General features: G+C 40.8%; 1 protein-coding gene across 1 annotated transcript; it reads right to left on the reverse strand.

The window, feature by feature from the left end:
• Nucleotides 1-717: 717 nt before the first annotated feature.
• Nucleotides 718-19,522, reverse strand: ppp1r16b (protein phosphatase 1, regulatory subunit 16B). The gene is made up of 9 exons (XM_044023539.1): nt 19,388-19,522; nt 10,697-10,842; nt 9,349-9,452; nt 6,345-6,469; nt 3,155-3,280; nt 2,981-3,056; nt 2,633-2,762; nt 2,297-2,444; nt 718-2,097 (listed from the first exon to the last, which is right to left on the reverse strand). Exons 1-9 carry the CDS (start codon nt 19,520-19,522, stop codon nt 1,624-1,626), a joined length of 1,464 nt encoding a protein of 487 aa, XP_043879474.1. The 3' UTR covers nt 718-1,623.
• Between the last annotated feature and the right edge of the window lie 649 nt (nt 19,523-20,171).

A 20,171-nucleotide genomic window follows, 5' to 3' on the forward strand; every position in this document is an offset into this window, starting at 1 on the left:
GACACAGAGCCTAGTCTTCCTATTCCACCTAGTTTTAGTTTAATCTGTGTCAAACCAGATAACACAGACTGGATTGCTTCTTACTGGCGTACAAACATTCTACACTTATGTACGGATTAAGTAAAGAAAATATAACCTATTGCTGCTTTGGCACCGACTCTGTGTTTGAGCAAAACTCACCTGCTTCATATTTGTTTCCAAGAGACAAGAGAGCGGCAACAATATCTTCATCTAATCCAGATTTTTGGAGGAAAAAAACAAATTACTGCGGTGATTATTTTTGGCCTTACTGGTTTATATCATTTGTGTGTGAGAGACCGTGACACAGTGTACTAATCCTAAAAATAACACAACTGAGTCCATGTGTGTGTGTATCAGAAACGTCATACTATACTTATACAGTAATTAGTTACACAACATTTACATCGTCTGTTAATGAGACAAATACAGTGACTGAGAGAGCGTAGAGCCACACAATGGCCACAAGGGGGGGGAGAAAACAACAACAACAATAACACAAAACAAATAACACTGTTATTTGCAGTGACACAATTATGAATAATGTACAACAACCCTTTACTTGACTTCATCGGTTTGAATTCTCCACGTCTGAAGGTGCTTTTGTTCATCATACGCTGCCTTCATACCATCCAAATAATAAATACACTCAAGTTATCAGAACCACAATGTTTTGTTGTTGTTTTTTCCTTTTACACATTACATTATTTTCATAAATAATAATAATAATAGAAAAAAAAACAGTACAGTAATTTTCACACAAAGTGGATTCTGTATAAAACTGTCAGTTTTAGGCTTTGATATGAGGAGGAGGGCGAGGAGGTGACGTGTAGTTGACAGAATATAGTGAGTTTTAAACACAAGTGCAGTACTATACTCTTATCTCTCATGATTAATCAAAAGAAAACACACTTCCTGGATATGTTAACACTGTTTTATGGCGTTCCTTCCCTTTACCTATGCAGGCAGCAGTTTTAACATGAAGGAGACTCGAGAAGAGCTCTCTCTGTGCTACATTTGTAATACAACACTGAATCTGCACAGCTCTGGCGCCGTCTTCTTCTTCTTCTTCTTCTTCTTCCACATAATGAACGTGACGAGAATAATGGCCCGAGAAGCAGAGAATCGCGGTGTGACGGAGGAATTAAATACAACATGATCGTCCACTTGTAGGCTACGGAAAAAGCTTCTTCTCCATCTTCATCTGAGGGCAGAACATGCAGTACCTCGAGACAGACTCTCCTGATTTCTAATCTTTTCCAAGTGAAAAGCTTTAAAAAAAAAAAACTTTCATTCTTGTAGGGACAGACAAACAGCTGTTGTCGGGACTTGTATGAAAACACATAAAAATCCAAGCGTCCCCTGAAGGAAAAGACCGTTTTCCCTTCTCTGCTACGTTCGAGAACGCCTCCGCTTGGACGAAGGTTACCGGGAACCTTCGCCTGCGGAACCTCCTTCAGGCTGTTCATCTTCTCTGAACAAAGTGTGAAAGAGGTGGAGGAACAGCTTAAAGACAAGAACACTCCCTCTTCCTTTCCTGTGTCCTACAGCACATTCCTTGCTTCCTTCTTCTTCTTCGTGCGAACCCATCGCGCGACCACAGCGCTACGACACACAGCAGCAGGTCCGCATCTTCGGCTGCTCCTCCTCCATTGGCTGCTTCAGTTTCAGGAGGGGCGGGTCGCCGCTGGCTGGCGTGTAGTAAACAGCACTGCCATTGGACGAGACCAGCGGCATGCGCGGGTCCTCAGTGTTGATTTTGGCATCGGCAAAGGAGTCCGTGGAGCCGTTGCCTAGGTGACCGTTAAACAAGGGGTGGCTCAGCAGTTTGGCGGCGGCCCTCTGTTTCTTCAGCTCCGACAGAGTCTGCGCTCGCTCCCTCGGCCAGGCTTCCTCTTGGGTCGGCTGCGCGGAGACGGTCCCGCCTTTGTCGGAGGACGGCGCGTTGCCGTTCGGGGGCGGCTGGGGCGGCACGGACGTCGTCGTGGAGATGAGGCCGTTGTGCTTGTTGCTGCCATCTTTGAGGATGGTAGGCAGCTTGGGCTTGTCTGGCAGCTCCACAGCCACAACTGGCTTAACCTGCGGGACATCAAAAGTGATGGGCTTTTCAATTAGATAATGAAATACTAGACTCTGTGTTGTTTTAGCCATGCTATCATGACCATATAGTATTATTATGTCTGACTCACACAAAGCAGGAGCAGGCGAACCCTGAATATTGATTTATGTGTTAGAGTTATGTGAAATCTAAATACAGTAAGATATTCAGATGACTTACATGAACTACTTGATTATTCTCCTGATCACACTCCTTCTCCTTCTCGTCCTGCTCCTCTCGTCCTCCCCTCCACACGATGGCCTCCGTCTCGTACTCCTTGCGACACAAGTTGTGTCTGTCCGACAGACTCGCCCGCCGCACCACTTTTCTGTGGACACAGATCAACGGTGACGTAAAGCAACGACGAAAATAAACATGTCGGTCAGTAAATTAAAGTGAGAATAAAACTTTTATTCAAATATAATAACACTCTATTGTTATTTCCATGGATCAGGGCTCTGCTCTGTATTTTCTGGGGCTTTTTTTCGTACAACACCAGCAGATGTCAGCACTCACCCACGGCTGCCTGCGCTGGACGTCCGCCTGCACAGCGAGGTCTTGTGTTTCAGCTGCGACTTCATGATGATGTCATGCTTGTGTTTGAGGTCCAGCAGCATGGCTCTGAACTCCTCATCCTCACACAGATCTGTCAAGTGACAGAAGGACAGAACGTCAGTTTGTCAGTGAGTTGTTTCAAACATTTCTAAAATGGGCTAAAGAAAAATGGAACATCTGGCATTGATGAGGTCTAATTTCGTAAATCAGCACGAGGAGGAAATAACCCTTGATGAAAATGCTGACTAAATAAGTTGGAGGGTAGGTCGTGCTGTTTTTAGAGAGAGAGAGGGAGAGAGAGAGAGGTACCGATTGGTGTCTCATCCAGGAAGGTCTTGGCGTTGAGACTGGCTCCGTGAGACACCAGCAGCTCAGCCACATGCATCTGAAACCACAACATCAGAGAATTGCATCAGCGCTTTTTAAGAAACCTGTGTGTGTGTGTGTGTGTGTGTTTCCTGCTTCCTGCTGTGTTTACCTTACCTGACCCCAGCACGCCGCGGCGTGAAGAGGCTGCCACCCATCCGAGTCTCTCAGGTCCATGCGACCCCCCCCCTCCAGCAGCAGCTCTGCGGCCTGCACGTAGCCGTTTGCTGCTGCGACGTGGAGCTACAAGGATGGAGGAAGAAACAAGCTTTACTCAGTCAAGACAAGAAGTCACTTTACTTCAGTTGTTCAATTACGTCCAAGTTTGAGGATGTTCGTCTGCCAGTGGGCACCTTCACATGCTGCTATCGTGTCAGATAACATTTAAAAAAAAACAACCTCTGCCTTCACTTCACGGTTGATTGGGTGCTCAATCGCACTGGAGGCAGGAAAATCTCTCTGCAGGAAAACATCCAATTACACCAGGAGCTAAGACAAGCGAATCCCTGCAAAGATTTTTAATTCATATCATGTACGAAAAGGAACTGTACTACCACAACTCAACCCTGCAGTTTTATTTTTTACTTAGGATTCTAGAGGAGATACTCAAGTTTCCCAAGATATCAGTGACTGAAATTCTCAGAGAGTGTAATGTGCAACGACAATGTTTTCATTGTCTGGATTGTGCTGTGTAATGAAAAAGTTAAAAATACATTATGTTCCTTCCCAAAACTTTAATGAAAACAATTCACCTGCTAATTTAACCCTTTAACACCAAGTGTATCGTTCGCACAAGTCATTACGCAACGGTTTGTGCCATCAGTACCACATTTTTGACGGTTTCTGAACGCGGGGAAGTTTCCTGTTAAAGCCAATTACAGGCATTTTACTCACGCTGTTGCAGGAGGCAGCGAATCAGTGTCTTTGTTGCCAGAAAGGGGAAAAAAGTGGGAAAAACGCCTGTGCATAGTATCCAGTTTTTGGCCTGTTTTTTCACATTTTATTTCACACGAAAAAATCTGGTGTTCATGTGCAGTGTTTTTCCTAAATAAAACTTTGTTTTTCTTCATTTTAAAATGTTAAAATAGTATTGTAACATGCAGTGAATTGTAAATAACTGCCAGATATTGAAAGTTATTCTGGAAAAATGGGCAAAAGCACTTAGTTACAGGACATTTTCTGGCCCTTTTCTGGTTAAAATAAGTCCAGACGGACATTTAGAGGCTTAGTTTAAACAGAACTGGTAGATCATGAATCTACTTTACAAAAAGGAAACTAGGAAGGAACTACAGAGGGTTTTAATCATAAGACATGATGCCATTTTTAGTGTTTTTGAAATATTTCTTTTCACTTCCTGTAAATAACCATCAGTCAGTCAGTCTGTCTGTCTGTAACAACCTCAACACAGCAAAGCTGGCAACCCCGCTAATCTGAGATTGTGATCATGCCAGTTGAGCAGAAAAACATTTTGGTCTAAAATAACAATCAGGTCAGACTCCACTCCCGTCTGTGGAGGAGTGAGATTGAGCAACTCGCGATGTTCATCTCTGAATGTGTACGCGGTGAAATCCGTTATCGCTCCACGTGTTCCACACTGGAGTGTTTCTGAGGAGACGTGCAGATGTTCTGTATCTGACACATGCCCTTTAATATTGTACTACGACATAATACTGGCTATAATAATGTAATAATACTGACTCGCTGGATTAAACGCAGCCACTGATGAGAGTAGAGCAAAAGTATTGTCTCCCTAATGTTCTCTACATGTCTCTTACAAAGCATTAACAAGAGCATGAAGCGACATGAGCTGTGTGTACAGACAAATCCATTCATTTTGGTATTTATTTATTTATTTATATATTTAAAAAACCCTGTTGTACGTCTGTGACAATGTTTACACTCCACACTACAGCAAAAACACCTTTGAATTTAGGCTTCACAGCACATCAGTTATGTCCCTGGCTTCTTGATCTCTGAAGGACGCGTATGAGGGGATGTTTATCAGAGATTCTTAGGAATTTGAGCAATGTGCAGGGTTTCCAGCTTCTGGTTTTTACCCTCTCTTGACTGCATGCTACTGAGAAACAAACGAGAGCCCACTGCATTTACCCCAATTTAAAAAAAACCAAAACCTTGAAGAGGAACAAGCACTAACAATACCTCTCATTGTCACAAACAAAAGATGGACCATGCATGCAACGTCCGACCCGTCCCAGGTCTCGTCCTCCGGCCTTTTGCGGGCGGTTTTAATAAGACACGCTCTAGTTTGTCGCTCCATGCAGGGACAAGCAGCTCAATCACACAATCTGTGATCAGACTTTGCAGATTAACAGGGTTATTTTTGGGCAACTACCGTGTAATTGTCCCGTAGCTGTTTTCACCCTGTGATCTGAAGCTAAATCCCTGATACATGACGATGACTTTTAGAACCATGTGAAATCCTACACTTATACAACAATGTTTTTTTGTTGTTAGTGTCGCTGAATAAACATTGAATCTAATCCATTTGACCATATTAAAAACAGACGTAATCTTCCAGGTTCCTCTTGAAACCAACCAGGGAATAAATATTATTGAAAAGCCACCAGGGGGCGACTCTGCTAGTTGCAAAAATGTAAAAAATGAGCCTCCTTCCTGCTTGATTTATAACGTCAGTAAACGTTTTACTGAGGAGTTAATGGTCTAAGTTGCTAGTTTAAAGTCTTCTTCAGTGGACCATGATTATGTTCCAATTAGGAGAAAAAGACTAAAAGTTAAAGGCTTCATTCAGCTCCTGTGGGGTTTTTGTTTTATTGCGGATCATTTTCTAATCTGACATTTGGAGTTTATGATTTCTGATCACTTCCAAATTTAGATATTTATTTCTGCACTGCAGGCGTAAAACATTTCTTTGAATTACTATGACAACAGGTGTAATCAGATCAGTTTAATATCTGTGAAGCATTTTCATAGGCGTGTTTTGCCCTCAAATACATGAGTAAACGCCTGCTAAGCTTTGAAGGTTTTACAGCCTCAATAGTCAGTGATGCACAGCACATAATCTTTAAAAGGAGGGACTCTTAATTCTATGAATATTTACACACCTTTTCCCTGCACTCTCCACTCCACTGCAGACCTGTGAGGCCTGACCATCACTTAAATCACATCTGTAACAGCTTACTCACTTGTAAATCTACCTCACACTTTGCCGTCACTGGCGTTTGATTGAAAATCAAGAATTGCTACAAGAACAGTCAAATGATTTTCCTCATGTTGCATGTTTTTTTAATCACGGCTGCTCATGACGACAGAGAGAAGAGTCTCCTACCAGCGTGGCTCCCTGAGAGTCCTGCTGGTTGACCTCTTCTCCAAGTCTCAACAGTTCCTGAATGTCCTCCAGCATCCTCCTCTCTGTCGATGCTCGCGTCTCATTGATCATCTCCTGGGTGATACCTGTCAATCGCACACAGTAAAGCAATGTTGGTGGGGACAGTTTATAACCTGAGGCACATGGAAGACTAAGAAACACAAACTATAAAATTGTAATTGTAATTGTCACTGTCATGTAGTTTTATTTCAGTTGTTGTTGAGGATCAGGTGATTCTGAAGCACTTGACATTCTGATCCACTCTTAAGTGTGTCCTCTGATATAATTGTCCTGCTACACGGCAGAATTCAAAACTGTGACTGTCACACTCGAGTGGGAAACTTGACTCAGCAGGAACGGACTGCACTGTTCAGCAAATGTACGGAAATATCAGATTAAGGATCATAAAAAACAGAAGTGGAAATAAAGCACAGAGCAAAACATCCAATATACGGTAGTTCCCGACAAATGTTCAAAGCTTGGCTGCAAATGTGCCATTTTCTTTGGCAAGACTAAAAGATAATGAACTTAAATACAGATGAAAAAGTGTTTCATTGCTTTTACAAAAAGTAAAATCATTTCCCATTAAACCGATGTAAGTCAAACCTTCTGACATTACTCCATCCCTCTAACGCTGTGTGAATTTGACCTGACATCATGCACGTTCTGGACTTTCTCGCACCAGTTCACCTCCAGGTAGACATTTTCCCCTCATGTAGAGAGAAGGATCAGATCAGTGACGTGCTGTGTGTGCATGAAACAGAGCGAGTGAGTGAGTGTGTGTAAAAGAGAGAGGGAGAAAAACCAAGTGCTCATTGTTGTATTGTCTTCAGACAGAACAATGTTATCCAACAGTACAGAACTGGGACCATTACAGGAGCAATTAGCGGTGCTGCTCTCCCTTTGATCAGCTTAATAATCTTTCTTCTTACCTACTGTACCGCTATCTGCATCCTGCAGCGCCAGAGAGCCGACTGTGAGCCGAGGACCTCATTTTCTAAGCTCTGTCTCTCTGCGTGTGTGTGTTACCAATATTGTCTCACATCCAGGAAGCAGCTCACGCAATATGTGTCCCATTTGCACCAGTAAATCTATCAAAGTCATTAATACATTATATAACAGGGATGTCTGGACTTTTAACTCTATCTGGAAAATAGGATTGTTTTCTGCTGTTTTACACAGAGCAGTTCCACTGAGGCACGTTGGGATTTATTATAATATTGAAAGACACATTGGTTAATAAAAAAAAAGGAAAATCCAGTATATGTCAGCCTTCTCTGCTTTGCTGTAACTTCTCTTCCACGTAAACATTGATGAGGGAATATGGGACTACCCTCAGAAGTCGGCTGGGAGCTCGGGAGCTGCGTTCTGTTCTAACTTTGAATGACATTCAGGCACAAGTGCCAGAAATATGCAGTGTAGGAGGCTTGTTTGAGTTGATATAACTGTGTGTGTGTGCTGTTAAAGCAGAGGTGTGTACCTTTTAAATGTTACATTCAGTAATTGTCCAATTTGTTCACACAGTGCTGATACCAATCATATCACACCATAACGATTCTGTGATAATCAACATATTGCGAGACAGTCATACAGCGTTCCATCACGATATCTGTCTGACTGAAGAAAACTAAACGTCCCTGAACAGTTCAAAGTGCAGGATTTCTTCACAACATAGAGAACAAAGTGCATGAAGTCCAAGTATTGAACGCCAGGTAACTTCCGCCCAAGTTTCCCTCATTCATTAGAGCAGCGACGCCCACTGAAACTTCAGAGGGCCTTAATTCTTTAATGAACATATCGATATTTGCTCTGGCGTATCCATTAGCGCATTACACACATCACACTGACTAACTGCTGACGTTTACAGTGACACAGCAGGAATATATATATATATGTATGTATATATATGTATATATATATATATGTATGTATATATATATATACATACATATATATACATATATATATATATATATATATACATATATACAGTACACAACAACAGTCTGTTTCCCATTGGGAGGAAAGGAGTACCGTGAATCTCTCAGAGACAGAAACCCTGTGAGAGTGTGGGACACTAAGTGCTTTCTGAGGTCACATCAGCGCTGCCATTTCATTCTCGGCAATCTTCAAACGCACAGCTGGAGACGTTAGATTGTGTTTTACACGGAGAGGAAAGTGTGTGAGGTGTCAAAGATCGACGTGGGACAGCAAAAAAAAAAAGCTCTCTAATCATGTCTGATATTAGAAGCTCTTCTGTCTAGCTTTGGATTTCCTCACATGCTGAAGAGAACTTTAAGGTCCAAGTGTGACTTTAACAAACAGAGGAGACTCCTCTGCGCATCCCTCCCCATCCCAAGCGTATGTCAGGGAACCATTGTGGCCTTTGCTCACCAGAAAAGATGTTCATCATACGCTTTGAAAATGCTGTTCTGTTCAGCTGCTCTAAGACTTATTTTTAAAGCAATTATGCAAACACATTTATTGGTAGTATATTCAATGTCTGCCTGTAAACCTTCCTAAAGTTTACACAGGATCAAATATTACGAGCTGGTTTAAACTGGTGCAGGTAGAAGAATCCGGCTGCTGACACTAAGGTGGCAGTTGTGTGACAACATTGCATGAACACATGTCCTCGTGAACGCTGAAGGTGAATTTAGACTAGATTAGCGGTGGGAAAAACAACATGAATCATTCGAAGCTGAACATGTTGTGATTCTTCTGTGAAATCATGAGATTTTAGAAATGCCCTCGTTAAATGTTGGAGATGAATGCACTTTTTTTGGGAATTGTAAGTATTTATAACTGGTCTACCGTCACGTCATTATTCTTGCGTTTGCTGAGGCTGATTCTGACAGTTTAAGCCACTGAATCACACAGGACGCACCTGACTGACTCAGGGATTGAGTGAGATTGATGAGATTCCGTCCATGGACGTCAGTGCCTTCAAACATTTGTACTGTACCTCTGTTGGCCATCGCCGTCTCAATAATGTCCAGCGTTGGGTCGTCTTCACACAGGTCATAGGGCATGTTCCCGTCAGAGTTGACTGCCAGCAGATCTGCACCACTTTGGGAGAAGAGTGGATAAATAAAATGAAACAAGTCTAAAAGATTGTTTAAAAGTTGAGTATCAATGGCCACGAGTAGAAAAAAAAAATTGATATTGAATGGGATCTAATTGTGTTGTTTTGTTTTTTTAAGGTAAAGCTCAGTTACAGTAGCATTTTCATCAATCACAGCAGAAACAGAATGAATGTGCTTCAACTCTTCAGACTGATTTGACTGACTCGGCACTAATGAATGAGCCTTGTGCTCCAGTTCCTTCAAGTTAATCAGCGTTTATTTTTTATTGTTTTTTGAATCATCAGTCAGCTGCAGTATCTGCACGCCAACAGATGGCAGCACTGTGTCTGTATATATGCTGTGTGTTTACTGCGCTGCATGTTCAGGGCAAGTTCACTAACTTTGTCTGCATCTGTGTGTGTGTGTGTGTGTGTGTGTGTGTGTGTGTGTGTGTGTGTGCGTGCGTGCGTGTGTGTGTGTGTGTGTGTGTGTTCATATGTCTTATTGTAATATCAGTACATCAAATGAAATGTCAACAATATGTGAGCTCCTATTTCTATATTCATTACAAATGTTACCCCTAGAAAATCATATTGTTGTTGTTATTATTTTTATATGATATTATGTTATAGTTTTGTTTTTTTCTAAATCTGCTGTAGAAAATGAACGATCCCAAATTGACGACGTGAGAGACTGTAGGAAGGAAAAGAAAGTTATTTCTTACTCCTGCTTTTAGTATTTATTTTTTTATCACCTTGACTGTGTCCTCTGTTGTTTTGTTCTTGTTTCCAGAAATCAATTAAGAAAACAACATATATATGAAAGAAAAACAGCAATAATCCGTACAATTCCCACAGCGGTGGAACTTCTTCCTCAATTACAGTATTGGTTCGCTGTGGACTGTGGTATTTTCCTAAGTGCTCTCCGCTGCGTCTTCTAACGACAACCATTAATTGATATTAAGTCCAGCTGATCGAAACCTCAATGAGCTGCAGAGCTAAATCAAACTGATCCCAGTGCATCTCTTCTTGTTATTCATTTACCTTCTATCCCTCATTAAATATGTGGCCTTTTCTGTATGAGGCACCACCATCGCTCATTTTCCCAGAGGTCTAATTAGCCTGATACTACATTTCATAAAAATGAAAAGAGCCTTTTACGCCGTCTGCGGAGTGAGCGGCTCTTATTGTTTTCTCTCTTTCAGACAAGGCCAGGAAGTCTGTGGTGAAGTGCATCTGCATGACTTACTGCGTAATAAGTATCTTGACCAGTCCTGCGTGGCCACAGGTGGCGGCGGCGTGCAGTGGCGTCCACAGCTCGTTGTCTTGAGCGTTAACACTGGCTCCTTGGTCGAGCAGGATCTTCACCATCTCTTCATAGTTATCGATACAACACTGTGTAAGAGACGGAAGACGGAAAGAGGGTGAGAAAAGTAATATTCTATTTATTTAGTAAAAGGCAATAAAAATCGGCGGTAACACTTTAGATTAGATATTAACTAGGTGCACCTTATTCTACATAACCTTATTCTACCTCTATTATGACATGAATTATTTCTATTTTTTTTGGAGAACAATATTTGTTATATTTGATATTTTATAACAACCCGTGTTCAGGATTTAGTCACTTTTACATTTAGCAAAAACACTGAATACCTTTTGTCAATAAAACATGACAGAACAACTTGGAAAAGCAACTGTAATATGAACAAAAACTTAATTTTAAATCCCTCCAAAAGGCTACACACTGGGCCTGACATGCTGATTTAAACACCATCCAATAAACGCGTTAACTGTGGCGGCAGCACACACTCTACAGTTTGCTCTTGTCTGAGGAAAAGCAGCATTTTTCGAGTGAGTAATCAGCTGCGCTGCACTGAAACACACTCATCATTGCAAGGAAATGATGGAAAGAGAGACTCATTTGTAAGCAGCGGCACAGACAAACGGGGGAGTCCATAAAGAAGCCAAACTGCATCTCCTCAGGAGCAGTGAAAACACACAGTCAGTCTGACATCGCAGCCATTGTGTGGGTTTGTTTCCTGGATCCGAGACAAGACTCACACCCATCCACAGAGACGGAGAGACAAAGACACGGAGGGACCAAAAGTATTTTCCTCGCTGAACTGGGTGTGATTACGTGGTGGGAAGGAAGGAGAGGTTTTCCATGAAAACCATCTTCCTGTCACACTGCTGTCAGCAACAGCAGTTTTCTCCATCACAGCTAATTGGTGTGAGTGTGGCAGCTCCATGAGGCTAAACAAAGACAAATGACCAAGAAAGAGAGAAAAGAGGACACAGGCTTAAAGAATGGGAACATGTTTGTTTGCTGTCATAAAGTAATGTATTAGAATTTAATTTAAAAGCTACACTATTCTATTCATTAGTCCTTTTACAAGTGTTAGATATTTTTGCTCGGTGTGTATTTCCTTCAGCAAATATTCCCCCCTTATTCATTAAGTATTTTATGACCATTGCTTTTACTCAAGAGGCATTAACCTCGTCCATTTTATGGAAAGACAACATCAGCAAAAATCTCCAACACAGCCTCCATCCAGAGCCAGAGGAGCAGAGAGAGAGAGGACACAAGAGAAAGATGATAATTACTGACTCTAGCATCGAGCTGACATTATTATTAAGATGTGACTAAAATGCTCAATGTGTTTCTCTGTCCTTGAAGTTATTCTTTCTTTAGATTATGGATAGACTACAACCACAGAACCTGACGGGTCGGTCCACTTGTAATAGTAGTGTCTGATGTTTACTGACAATACTGTGACTTCCTTCTCCTCCAGACCTTAAATCAAAGATCTCTCTTCTCAGTCACAAAAAAAGAGAAAACAATAGACCACACTGATGTGAGGAGAGGTCGCTGAGATAATTGGACAGCAGTGTGCGGCGAGTATGTACATTAATACACGACGCAAGACAGGAAATCAAATTACTGCACAGATGCAGAGGACAGATAGCAGGAAGACGGATAAGAGGTGAAAAAGGAAACATAAACGCACGCCGACTGAATGCAAATTTAAAACTGAGTGACAAACATCCTGTCAATGAGGTAGAACTCTTTTTTTTTTAGCTTTAATTCAAGTCATGAAACGATTGAGAATGACACTTCCATTTCACAAATTAAAGAACACAACTGAGGGCTTTTCCTGCTATAGGTTAATGGGCCACTTTATATAATGCAAGTATGACTCTTCTGCACTCGTGCTGCTTCTATATGTCTCTGGGAGTGCGAGGAGACAGAAGAGCATAAATCACACATTAAGCTCCACCATATTCAATTAAATTTAAATTCAAAGAACTTTATTTCTCCATTAGGAACGGCACATGTGGAGGAGCAGCACGAGACACCGACAGCCCACAATAAGCCCCTTTTCCACTAGTGTGGCACGCCTCACCTCGCCATGGCACAGCACGGTTATTTTGCGCTTCCATTAGTGATAGTACCTGGTTCTGGGGGTTCCAAGTGAGCTGAGCCGATACCATGCGTGACGTCGTGCCGTCACAGGAAGAGACGTCCAACACAAGAATCGAACTGAACAATGGCGAACTGTAGATCAGTTAAAAAGACTTAACAATTACCAAGGAAATGTCTAAAATAAAAAGTACGGAACTAATCTTTTTAATGAACTGATTCTAATGATTCAGTATATTGAGAATAACTGCTTTACTAGTCACTAGTTTGGGTGTGTCGCGGCAGTTTCATGCAGCCGTGCAGAGATGACTCCGCCCACGTTGAGGAGGAATTATATTGTAATGGAAAACCAACCAAACCGTGAAGAGGCGAGGCGAGCTGGGACCATGTAGTGGAAACACGGCATTAGACACACATGTTAGATAGATAGTTAAATGAATAATACGTCGTTAATGGAGGGGCAATAAAGAGACTAAATATTAAAAAGACAGTTCAAGTGGGGTTAAATCATTCAATAGTCAATAATTCAATAGGCACAAGGCTTGACAGGGATCTGTTAGTCTGTAGGGAGCTGTTATCTGTATCTGTGGTCTGAGAGTAAAGGGGCAATCCTGGCTGTGTAGAATGTGTGTGATTGGTGCCAGTGTCACATAATGTACACTGAATTGCCAGATCATATTTCTTGTCAGACGGCGATTGTAATTCAAGGGGAGCAATTTATGGATTTCCCCTTTTTTTTGGTAATTGGCAAGCTTGAAGATATAATTCAGGGAAAAAATGAGCAGCCTCATAAAACCGACACGAACAAGACTCACACACACATGCTTGTCAAAGAAAAATGATACACGCACGGATTAGCTCACATATAACGCTGCAGTGGCATGACACGATGTCTTTGGAAAAACCCAAGAGACTCGCTAATCCCCCTCGCTCCTCACGTCCTTCTGAACAAACCCATACTCACTCCAGTCGAGCTAAGACTAATGTTAAAATATTCACACTCACAATCTTGTCACCAAATTAAACTCTTTCACTTCCCCCTATAAATTTCACGTAAACCACCTCCATTTCTCTTGTGCTGGCAGCAAGACAAGGAAGCGAGCAATGACATAATGTGTCTTTCATGACAGCTATTCTCACAACGATGCGAGTGTGGTACCAAACAAAGGCCCAGATTATGTCGGCGTGGTTGGGAAACAACAGCAACAGTTATACGGGGATCCATCAGTGGGCAGAGAGGACAGAATCGCAGGTTGAGGAGCAATACGACCAGGAAGTCAGGCAGAGGTTTTGGCTCAGTCCCATTTCTCGTGTCAACCCCTAGTCGTTGCCACTTGGCGGTGAAAGAACGTGACACGTCCTCTCATAAGCAGACACAAGATGTGTGACGTCATCTGTTGTTATATTGCAATTGTGAACTATAAGACTTTTTTTGCACTACTAGGGCTGAACAATTAATCGAAATTTTATCGCAAGATTTTCAACGTTTGTTTATGCCAACATGTGTGTCCAAATATCATTTTAGATTAATTATTGTCTTGCCCTATACACATCATATTGTACAGACCAAAGAGAACATCTTAGTTTCTCACAGATCTGCACAAATATCACAGAGTACATCATTTTAAATATGTTTTTTGAATGAAAATGAGAATAATAATGTAAAAATGACCTGACATCACAATTAAAAAAAATTGCCCCCGAATAATCTCCATTATCAAGGGCTAGTTAGCCTTTATACTTCACCCTACGCCTCTGCTTAAACAAGAACCCTGCGTCTAAACGTGAACAAACTAAACGGTATTGACCCTTTAAGTGACCAGCTGAAATCCGATCAGGGCTCTGACACTGAACCTCACACGGTGACTTTAAATCCAACAAGATGACAAGCAGGTGGCCCGGAGAACAGCTGAGACTGCTGGAGGTTAAAGGTTAAAAGAGGTTTTTCATTTAACACGAGCACAAGTCCCTGATGCAAATCATATGAAGAGTGAAGTCGAAGTAGACAGACCTGTGTTGCCAAATTCAGCTGTTAGTAATTAAACTAAAACAGCCAAATGAATTGAATCTGAGCTGCGACGAGCAGCTGGGACTTCACTGAAGAATGGTATGTATCCTCTGTTAATGAGTTTCTGTTTCTATTTCAATTGCTATTACACACAATATCCTCTTCTTTTTTCTTTTTTCTATCGCTCCTGTCATTCTACTTTTATACCAGGGTGCCAGTGTGTTGTGAAAAACCCTCAGATTAACATGTTTTCAGCATCTGTGCCACACTCTCCCTCCCTTTTATACAGAAAATGATTTGGCTCTGTGACAAAATCTGCTGTCGAGCAAGAGGTGGAAGAAAAATACCCCCCCCCGTTCTGCATTGGTTCTTTTTATACAGAACATCACAGCATAATAAAAGGGGCAACATTTTCACCTGCATTCACTCATATGTCTGAATAACTGGCGTAAGAACATGGGACTCACATCACCCTGCAGATCAAAGCACAAGATGAATCCATCTGCACACATTTTTGAGAGGTTGAATCACTCGTAAAGTATATGTTTTTAAAATGTGACAGAACGGAAAGTCTGTTGATGTTCTTAGTCACAAGGTCCTGATGACAACACCAGGGTGCTGAAACCAACATGTCAGAGCACAGAGCCAGATAACAGCAGGGACTTGACCTTCTACTTTACTGAAAAAGGGACAAAGTCCCAATGTCCACAAAGTGAAACCAATGCAGGACTTTCTAAAAGGTGTATTCTCTTAAATGAAAAAATGATTGAAGGCGTGGCTGTGGTTTTGTCCAGTCCTTGCTCTGTCAGTAAGATCCACCCCTCACTTCTTCCCCAGCTCATCTCTAACCCCGTCACTGGCCAAACTGTAAAACCCAAGGCTTCAAAAACAAATCTGGGACTTGGACTTGGTGTGTTGCCACTTGGACTTGAGGTGGGTTTGTTTTAAAGACCATCACACACAAACACTTCTGGTTTCAGTTTAAGATGCAGCAGGGTGCATTCCGTTCCTCAACAAATCTCTGCTTTAATCTTGATTGATGTTCAGTTTTATGAATTAACTTTAAAGCTGGAGAGTCTTTCTGAAGAAAAAAAAGAATCAACCAAAAACAATAAAAGTGACAATGACATTTTCCACTTTCTTATGAGATGGACTCTATTAACCTTTGTACTTGGCTGAGCACCACTTACCTAAGAGTGGCTGTGGTTCTCAGAAAGAGGGAATACAAAAATATCTTGTCTTTATGGTGAAAAAATCCTAACATTTTATTTTGGTAGACTTGAAGCAGTTCCATTTTTTTTTTCCAGTCCTAATCTAAGGGGCTATCTGCTGACTACGTGAAACATGTTGTGTTTGTCAAACCTGGAAATGATGATGTTCTTGATTGTCTCAAACAAAATGATTCACTTCAATGATTTCTTAGTTATATGGAGCAAAGAAATGAAGAAAATATTCACATTTAAGAAGGTGAAACAATCAGAAAATCTTGTTTTAATCATGAAAAATACTTTTCATTTAGTAATAGATTAATAATCGATTAATCAACTATTTGTTTCAGCTCTAGTGTTTATGCCTAAACTAGACTATAACCACGATTCAAATCTTAACCCTTAACATAACCAGCCCCTTCAGAAATGAGGTTTTACTTGCTGGTCCTGACAAGGTCAGTGTTCATGACAGAAAAGGTCTATTGAGCAACAATGATACAGACTACAGACAATCATACTCCTGCATCAGGGTCCTTTCATGCTGCAGTGACTTCTTCTCGAAGGCTGACATATTATATACTGAAGTAAGCAAAGGTGTGTGTTTGTCAGTGTGTGTGTGTTTGTGCGGCACAGACTATGTCCCTGCAAGCCACTTATTGATTAATGTCTGAAACCAATCCTAGATAGGTATGACATCTCATTTAGAGGAAGATCAACACTACTTTTCCTTCATCTATCTTCTCCTCTACCTCATGGTATTTGTTAAATTGCAGCAAAAGTACAAAAAAAAAAAAAAAAGATCCTAAAGAGGTAACAAATACAAACTCACACAAACGGAACCAACACACACACACACACACACAATCAAGACTGAAAGGTCAATTTGGTCTGTGTGCAGCCGGTGGCCCACAGCGTTAAAAACAGCAGCCACAGAGGTGCTGACTGATGGACAATCTTTCTTCTTCCCGTGCTCATTTCTCTGCCTCACAGCATGAGCCTGAACATTAGGTTCCGAGCAGCCGAGAGTGAAAGAGAGATGAGTGCGTTTGCCGAGGCAGAGACAGAGAGAGGACACAGACTGTCAGAGGAATATTACAACTGTACAGAGAGGGAGACAAATGAGACACGAGGAGGCAAGAAGGATGGGTAGTTAACAAAGAGTAACATTTACCATAAATCCAATATACTACCAATACACTTGCGTATATAATAATAATAATAATTGCTTTAAAATAACAATTGTGTGAGGGTTTTTTTTAGAGAAAAATATCCTTTCATGTATGTACTTTAGGACAAGAGCTCTGTTTTATAGAGGCCACCATCTCGCTCCACAGAGTACAGCAGTGAGATCGAAATTGCATTTTTCTAAGCGGAAGCTTATTATGCAAACGAGGAAGAACAGCTCTGCTAACATAAATCCAATACATAAACTCACAAGGGCAAAGAAGGAAGTGGGAGAGTGGACAGAGCTGTTGTAAAGAATGTTTACATCCTTTCTGGTACGCAAACGACACCATAGTTCTCTGATACGCATGGAAAATGGAGGGGCGAGTGGAGGAATCCTGCGTCTCCATCTCTTTGGGAGACAACTGACTTTTATGTCCGATCAAACTGTGACTCGGTGTTGTGTCTTCAATTGTTTTAACATTTCCAGTTTGTAGAGACGCTGTCCAGAACTCAGTGTGACAGAAGAAGACAAGAGTTTACACTTAATTAAGGATTGCTCATCTTTTCATCAGCTTCTCCTGCCTCTAATAAGTGCACCGTCTTCATGGACGTCCCGCTGCTTGAGAAACCATTATCTAAAAATCAAATATCCCTCTCCACTGGAGTCTTTTGTTTTAAAGCGGAGGAAAGAAACAACTTCTCAAATCAAAGGCTTGTTGATTCAGAAGCACACAATTATCTGCACTGACAGCTGAGCCGTGGATGAGGTGGAAGCTTTGATTGTCACAGCAGTATTGGCTCTAATTAACGGAATACAAATTGGCCTCATTTAATTAATTAATTTCTGACATTAAAATGGACTCATTTCCCAAATACTGAACTAACTTCCTCTCTATTAAACTATTCTAATGCAAACTTGTAAGATGAAAAACTAAAGACTGCTCAGCAATGACCACGAGTCATAACCAGACGCTCTGAGTATACAAAATTACACACCATTTAAAGGGCAGGTTAGGCACTCGAGCTGAAACAATTAATCGATTAATCGATTACTAAATTAATCGACAACTATTTTGATAATCAATGAATCGATTCAAAGCTTTTTCCATGATTAAAACAAGATTTCCGATTGTTTAAGCTTCTTAAATGTGAGTATTTTCTTCATTTCTTTGCTCTGGAGAACAAAGAAATCATTAAAAGTTAATAATTTTAGTTTGTGGACAAAACAAGACATTTGAGAACATCATCATTTCCAGGTTTGACAAACACCAATCAACATTTTTTAAGGTTTTCTGATATTTTATGGAGCAAAAGATTCATCGATTAATCGAGTAAATAATTGACAGATGAATCGATTATGAAAATAATCGTTAGTTGCAGCTCTATTAGGCACCTAAATACAGCAAAATAGACTTGCTAAATGATTGTGCCTATAATATTTCTGTATTTATTTCTCTCTAAGGAATATTTATAAGAAAATATATGAAAAACTCCTCACTCCTCATATTCGGTTTAATATAATCTGAGGGAACGATGAGATGAGGGCCTATGGACGCCAAACTCAAATTTGTGTTCCTGCTACAATAAACATTTTAAACATGAGTTGTCTGACTAAAATATACTCGAAATTTAATATATGTAGATATAGATATAGATATAGATATAGTGATGACCTCTGCTGAATCACAGGTTAAACTAAAAGTTAACAAAAAATTCTAATCTATTGCTCATTTAACCACATTTTTAAAGAAAAAGAGAATAACGTGAGTTAGTTCAACTATTTTGATAATCAAGTATTTGTTTTTTTATATATATAATTAAAGCAAGCTTTCTCATTGTTCAACTTCTTAAATGTGAATTGTTTTTGGTTTCAAATCATTAAAACTGAAAAACTGTGGACAAAAAGAGTCGGAGGACATCATCATTTCCAGGTCCTAAATGGAATATTTCAGGACTTTTTCAAATCTTCTGTGTTTCTATTCAGGTGTTTTATGCACAGATTTAAAATACATATTAAAACCGGTTGCTGGAGGTGAACCTAATATACAAGAAGCGCCCGTAATCACTGTAGTGGAACCACATGTCTTGCCACATTTGTTTCATGGGACTTAAGACAGAGTGGGACAGTCTTACCTGATGCAGGGCGGTGAGGCCGTCTTCATTGCAGAGGTCTGGACTCACATTGTTCCTCAGCAGATAACGTACTGTTGAGAAGAGGTGAAGAGGAAAATGTGAAGACTTGCGTGCCGCATAACTTAAGGCAATCATTTCTAAATAATATGTAAATGAACTTTTGACTCTTTAAAGTTTTGCACACCTCATATCAAGAAAATAAATAAATAAACCAAAACTGGTGGGTGAAAAAATGCAGCATTTTCACATTTTCATTTTTGCTGTTTACTTATGATGCAGCTTTTTTGGTATAATCAACATTTCAGAGAGAACGAGATGTTCTGGCTGCTCCAAAACAGAACAGATGCGGGACAAAGGCATTATGACATTCTCTAATACCTCTGTCCTCTTAATCACTCACACAGCTTCCAGCTGAAATCAAGTTAGCCTTCAGCTAACCACTGAACAATCGATCCGTGTGATCCACTAATCAATCACGCAGCTATTACTAATGATGACGATCGCTTCTAGCTCTCAAATTATAAAGCTTGCCAGGATTAAGTTTTACCAACCAATCTATGAAATGTGAGTGAATGGTGGGGTAAGCAGAGGAAGGGAGGCTTAGTGATAAAGGATGACTTAATCATGCTTAGGATTACACTAGTTGTGCGTCTCATGGTCCAAACAGATAAACCCTAATTCAGAATACAGCCGTGCTCGCAGTCTGCACACTGGACAGCTGCCTGATTGCTAAAACGGCTAAATCTACTGGCAGGAAGTGGCAGTGCCGCACATGCAGGACTCC

This window comes from Solea senegalensis, linkage group LG4 (genome assembly GCF_019176455.1).
Source record: "Solea senegalensis isolate Sse05_10M linkage group LG4, IFAPA_SoseM_1, whole genome shotgun sequence".
Taxonomy (NCBI): domain Eukaryota; kingdom Metazoa; phylum Chordata; class Actinopteri; order Pleuronectiformes; family Soleidae; genus Solea; species Solea senegalensis.